This window comes from Bidens hawaiensis, unplaced genomic scaffold (assembly GCF_021521415.1).
Source record: "Bidens hawaiensis isolate Kalapana, Puna unplaced genomic scaffold, B.hawaiensis_p1.1 tig00040253_1, whole genome shotgun sequence".
NCBI lineage: Eukaryota > Viridiplantae > Streptophyta > Magnoliopsida > Asterales > Asteraceae > Bidens > Bidens hawaiensis.
The window spans coordinates 48,392-55,100 of record NW_027497113.1 but is presented as its reverse complement, the minus strand read 5'-3'; the positions used below and the strand labels follow the sequence as shown (position 1 = coordinate 55,100).

Below are 6,709 nucleotides of genomic sequence, written 5' to 3'. Positions count from 1 at the left end.
TTAAGGGGTAATGTAATACATAAAACGTAAATAAAAAAAAATTAAAAAATTACACTTCGTTGGAAATTTTGAGAGGTAGCGGGTGATATGATACCCCTCCCTTCAAGCTACATCCGTCCCTGCTCACTACGGTTATAAATACCTTTAAGTCATTACTCAAACCCGAGACATTACGACCTCAAGTCTTAACCGTCACTCACATACGGTTAAAATTTGATCTATTTGACTGAAGATACAGTTGGAGTTACCGGTTGAAATTAGCTTGAATCCACCAACGTCCAAAACCGAAATCTCTAGGGGTGTATTTGTAAACTCAACCAAACACAAAACTTTTATCTGCACGTATATAAAAGACTCCAAACAGGGGTGTGTGACAAAACGAAAAAACCATGCTGTAATAATATTATTATTATTATTCACCGGAGACCCATTTCCAGATTCTTCTTCACCACCACCGGATTACATCCATCATCCAATCAATCACCTTCATTTCAGATTACCCCTACACAATCCGATCAATCCACGACCAAAAACCAAGCCAATCGATTCCAGAAGCTTCAAATCGGACCGTAATTAGGGTTCCTGTGAGTTCCTCTTTCAATTGAACTAATTTGTTCGGTTTTTTTCCGATTTGAATCATACCCATTACGTATTATGCTCTAATTTCATGAATTTGATCTGGGTTTTGTGAATTTATGAGTTATTGATTGTGAATTTGGTATTAAGTGTTGGTTTCATTAAGGTTGATTTTTTAGGGTTTTTTTTCGGATTTGAATCCGACCCATTTTGTAATATGCTCTAATTTCATGAATTTGATATGGGTTTGATGAATTTTTGAGTTATTGATTGTGAATCTTGTATATAGTGTTGGCTTCATAAAGGTTGAATTTTTAGGGTTTTTTTTTATTTGAATCGAGACCCATTTCGTAGTATGTTTTAATTTCATGAATCTCACGTGGGTTTGATGAATTGTTGAGTTATTGATTGTGAATTTTGTGTAAAAAGTTCATTTCAAAAAGGTTGATTTTTTAGGGTTTATTTTGATTCAATTGATTTGTCTCGCCTAATTCGAGCAGTTTAACCCGAATTTTGACATTGAGTTGAGTTTAATTCAGTGCTTGTATGTTATTCTTTCAGGTATTTTGGTTTTTATTTTGAAGATATAGTATCACAATGGCAGAGTATGATTTAGATGTAAGTAAATTTGGAGCTCATTTCTGGTATTTTATTTGTTTATCTGTTAAGTTTGTGGTATTGTAAATGGTTACATTTATGAAGGAATATGAGGATTATGAAGATGAAGGTGGTGAGTATGGATGTGAAGAAGAAGGTGAAGAATATGAAGAAGTAGAGGAAGAGAATCGGTTGCCTACGAAGGAAGAGTTGGATTACCTTGAATTGAGGCAAAAGTTGAAGGAATCCATTAGAAAGAAGATGAAAAAGGATCCGAGTTCAAACCTTGCTAGTTCTCGTGAGAAAAAGACGAAAATGCCCTATGACAAGTTAGTTCCGTTCATTTTTGGATATTGGCTCGTGTTTGATTTACATTGTTTATTTGAAGTTGTAATTGTATAAATGTTAATGTCATTATTGTGTTACATGTTGCAGCTTTGGCTCGTTTTTTGGGCCTTCGCAGCCTGTTATTGCTCAACGAGTGATTCAAGAAAGCAAGTCATTGTTGGAGAATCCACATTTAGCAGAAAGAATTACAAAAACTAAGAATGTTGTATGTATTTTCCTTCCGTTTTTATTTTAATCCTTACATTTTGTGTGAGTATATATATGCCTGTGAAAGGACCTAACGTTTAGTAGTGAACAGTTTGTGAAACGTTCGGCTGGAAGTTTGTTTATTAAATAAACGAATGAACATGAACACATGTCTCATCTGTTCATATATGTTCAAGAACATTTGTTTGTTCACACTCATTTTTGTTCATTATTTACGTTTGTTTGTTTACGCTTGTTTAAATATTTGCTATAAATTTTTTTGCCCTTTTCAACATAGTATAGGTAATATAATTTTTATAGGCCCAACACATTGTTCTTCACATTACCTATAACTAGTTTTAGCTTGGTTAGGTTCGTTTGTTTATACTGTTAAGGAATGAACATAAACGAACACGAACACGAACACGTTCGCTTTCTTAACGAGCAAACATGAACAAGAAAACTTCGTTCGTGTTTGATTGTTTGTTCGTTTAAAGTTAAACGAGCGAGCACAAACATGCTCTGTTTGTTCAGTTCATTTACAAGCCCAAGTATCTATATATTCTTACCGGCTTTTGTAGGAGAACAGGAGTGGTACCGGTTCTTCAACTACAGCAGTATCTAAACCTCGGCCCAATGGGCAACCGCCTCGAAAAGTAGACATTATGGTAAGCTTTAGTTTTATTTTACTAATTTTACTAATGTATTTATCAGCATATTATTTAACATTGTTATTTTCCAACTTTTTAGGCAAAACCAAAAGCAAAAATTGAGAGGCTTAAGAATACTAGGGATTACTCGTTTTTATTATCTGATGATGCTGAACTCCCGATTCCTCCAAAGAATCCTCCTAAAAGTGTCCCCACTTCAAGACCTGGTATGTTGTCCTATATTTGTTTTTTTAGTATTACAGGTAGGCTTGTAAACGAATTGAACGAACACGGGCAGAGCATGTTTGTCTTTGTTTAGCTTTAACTGAACAAACAATCGAATACGGACAACTAAACGGATGGGATTTTCTTGTTTGTGTTGTTCTGTTAAGAAAATGAACGTGTTCGTGCTTGTTGATGTTCGTTTGTTAACAGTATAAGACGAATGGTTCATGAATGTAAAGAAACGAAAATAACTGAAACTGAGTTAAAATCGGGCAGTGGGTCTAAAAAATATAAATGAATATGTTAACGCATGTAAACGAACAAACTTAAAACAAACGTAAAGTAATGAACAAAAACGAACGTAAGCGAACGAGAAATGCATTCATCATGGTTCATGAATGTAAAGAAACGAAAATAACTGAAACTGAGTTAAAATCGGGCTGTGGGTCTAAAAAATTTAAATGAATATGTTAACGCATGTAAACGAACAAACTTAAAACAAACGTAAAGTAATGAACAAAAACGAACGTAAGCGAACGAGAAATGCATTCATCATGTTCGTCCATTCAGTTAAATGAACAGAAACTTTTGTTCATGTTTGTTCGTTCATTAAATAAACAAACTTCTCGCCGAACGGTTGACTGAACGTTCGGTTCATTTACACCCCCCTAATTATAGTAAATGAAAATTTATAAATACTCACATGAGCTTTTCATATACTGAAGAGATGCATTCGTCACAAAGACAACCGAATAATAGTGGAAGAACAGTAAATAATGGTCATCGTGAAGACCGGAAACCGTTACCTACATCCAGTCAAATGCGACCGAAATCTGGTCACCAAAGTCAACAAAGTCAAAGACCAAGTACTTCCAGTAGGTTAACTTCAACATCAGTAGATCCCCGAAAACAAGTTGGTAGAAATGAAGGAAGCGGACCGGGCCGGCCGAAACCTGCACCCTCGAAAACTGCTGCGGTAGTCAACAAGTCAAAGGCGATCCCACCACCAGTTTCTAGAGGCTCCATACCTACCGGGCACAAACCTCAACCGTCAAGACCACTACCGCCACCTCACAAGAAACCCGTGGATAATAAACGGGATGATCGGGGGCCTGTCAATGGCAATATTATCAGAAAGCCCGTTATCTCTTCTAAACCTCAGGTGAGCCCGTTTGACCAATACCAGACAAAACGTAACCCAAATTGACCCATTCTTAGTCTAACAAGTTTGACTTATGTTTGACTTGATTGTAATTTGTAAACTGGACAGATAAAGCAACAGCAGCCATCTAGACCGCCAGCTAGACCACCAGTTAGACCACCAGCTAGACTGCCAGCTAGGCCGCCACCTAGTTCACAACAGAAGGAACGGTTACAGAAACGACCAGCTCGACCATTTGATGACGAGGATGATGATGAGAAGGCCATCAGTATGATCAGAAATATGTTCGGGTATAATATTATTTTATTGAAACCAAGTGTGAATTTTTATTTTTGAGTTAATTACATCAATGAGGGCATATAGTTTGGTAAAATAACGGATTAAAAAGTAAAATGTGTATCCTTGGTTTTCAAATTATAACATGTTAAAAGTTTTGTTAAGTTTTGCAAATTGACGATTTTCCCACTTCAGTTTGTAACATGATTGGCATTAAGCCTCAAATATGTTATGTTACAAAAATAAAGCATGGGGACTATTTACGTAACTCACTAAAGGGTAAAATCGTCATTTTGTAAAATTTAACGCGTTTTTTAACAGAAGATAGTGTTAGATACCAAACATGTTACTTTTGCGAAACCACAGGGACTGTTTATGTAATTAACTATACTTTTATTTGTTTAGTTAATGCGTTGACTGACTCGTTTATTTTATGTGCAGATATAATCCCAATAGATACCGAGGTGTTGACGATGATGATGATAGCGACATGGAGGCCGGTTTTGATGACATCATGATGGAGGAAAGACGCAGGTCAGTAACCGAGTATTTACATTTATAAATAAACATTCGTTAGAGAAATAGGGAATTACCCAAACTACCCGCAAATGAAATTTAATTGAAGTTTAATACATGTTTAGTGCGATGATTGCGGCTCGAGAAGATGAAGAAGAGCTTAAGAAAATCGAAGAAGAGGAAAGGCGGGAACGGATGAGAAAGGCGGCTAGAAAACGGAAGCTTAACCAGCGATAACAACGACAACGTGGTTGTAACAATAGTAAACGCGGTTGTTTTCCAGCATTGTTGGGCCCGAATTGGTCCTATGTTTATTCATCAAGACAACCAACCAATCTTTTTAGTGTTGTTTACATTTACAGAGTGTACTTTGTTTTGATTTGTTTTTAACAACCTCAGTTTTTGTCAATAAGTTTTCTTCCAAACCATAAATTAGTTAAAAGATTATGGTGTTTGTATTGTAATTTTAATTTCATAAATTACAGCCATAGTTTATATTTTTAGAAACATATTATAATTTTTTTTTTAAATTAAGTTTTTGTAACTACACTTTGAATCGATGAGACGATCAAACTTGTCATGGATGAAGGTCAAGATTAGGTTATATATCGCACCATCGAGGCATCGATTAGTTGAAACTTAGTAACATGAATAGGTTTTGCGGTGTCATGGCTTCGACAACTAGTGGGGACCTAAACAACCCCAGTTGGCTCACCCCGCACGAAGGCACGACAAGTTTTGTAATGTTCTGGTAAAATCAGGTCGGAATCAGGATTACATCCGGGTCATCCATTATGTTCCTGGCCATTGAGGCAAGCCCTGCTCGTTCTCCATAGTAAAAACCAATTTTATTTATAAATTTATTTTGTATACTTAAAATATAACGTACTATTTAACTCTTAACTATATTATTAAAGCAAAATTATTTTTCCACGTGACATTATTTTAGAGCTTTCACATAGTTAACCACGTAGATGACATGTGAGTATTTTTCTATTTTATCAAGCCAATATATTATGTTATATTTGAAAATCTCAATAAATAAGATACAAAAATATTATAGATGAATGACTATATATTCAATTTCGTTAAATATCCTGCTAGTATATTATAAGTTAACTTTTAAATACGTTTAAATATAATGATCTTAACAGTTATCCTAATCACACAGGTTACCATCCAATGTAATATTTAAAAAGGTTTTAGAGATTTATAAATTGTAAAATTTTGTTTATCATTATTTATATTTTATAAATTCATAAGGTATGCTATTATGCATATTATTAAATTTAATTTTTCCGTTGTATTTTTTTTACCACATGTATATCATACGGACTCTATGACAATATATATAGTGATATAACATAAGAAAGACAATCATATGTTGAGATAAGAGCTTTCTGTATTTTTGATAGCCTCTAGTTTCCATGAGTAGCCCGTCAAATAAATAACACTTAAAAACAAACATAATCAATATTAAAGCACACTAACATATGATCTAAATTCAATCACACTAAAAATAGAATAGCATATGTAGCCTAGTCTAAATGTAGTAGATGGTCTTTTTTTTTTCTTATTTGTCACGTTTAAAACAATTTAGTCGTTTATTTTTGTTTTTATATTCATTTTATATAAACGCTAGTTTGATCCTCCCGTATTACAGGAGTTTATTTAAGTTTTTGTTTTTAATCGATTTGCTATTTTATAATGATTTATTTTATTTTTAACGTAGTTTTTAATCGTTTATTTTATAACGTAGTTTGTTTTAATATTATTATTAACGTAGTTTGTTTTAATTTAACATTTTTTAAGAGGTTATTTCACAAATAAATGAGATGTTATAACCCGTTTAAGGGTTATCCGGGTTTGGTGAGACCCATGACCCGCGAAAATTATTGTTTGATTATGAAAGAGTTTTAAAAATAAATGAGATGTTATAACCCATTTAAAGACTATTTGGGTTTAGTAAAACCCATACCCGTGATTTCAGGTCAAATGCATGAAAAGCCTCCATTTAAAAATTAAGCAATCTGGTGGCTCTAGAAAATGAGGGAAACAACCTGAGAGCGACATGTAGGATTTTATGGTAAGCAATTATATGGATAGTTAGATTTCGTAGTTGTCACTTGACGGTTGTGATATTGTCAAAATTAAAATTATTTAATATGGAGTT

At 33.9% G+C, this 6,709-nt stretch overlaps 1 protein-coding gene across 1 annotated transcript; it reads left to right on the top strand.

Annotated features, from left to right (window-relative positions):
• The first annotated feature begins 288 nt into the window (after positions 1 to 288).
• LOC143591992 (uncharacterized) lies at positions 289 to 4,984 on the top strand. The gene is made up of 10 exons (XM_077072025.1): positions 289 to 584; positions 1,138 to 1,194; positions 1,279 to 1,502; positions 1,609 to 1,726; positions 2,289 to 2,375; positions 2,458 to 2,584; positions 3,308 to 3,744; positions 3,853 to 4,034; positions 4,462 to 4,554; positions 4,662 to 4,984. The coding sequence occupies exons 2-10, from the start codon at positions 1,174 to 1,176 to the stop codon at positions 4,771 to 4,773; spliced, it is 1,401 nt and encodes a 466-aa protein (XP_076928140.1). The 5' UTR covers positions 289 to 584; positions 1,138 to 1,173; the 3' UTR covers positions 4,774 to 4,984.
• Positions 4,985 to 6,709: the final 1,725 nt, after the last annotated feature.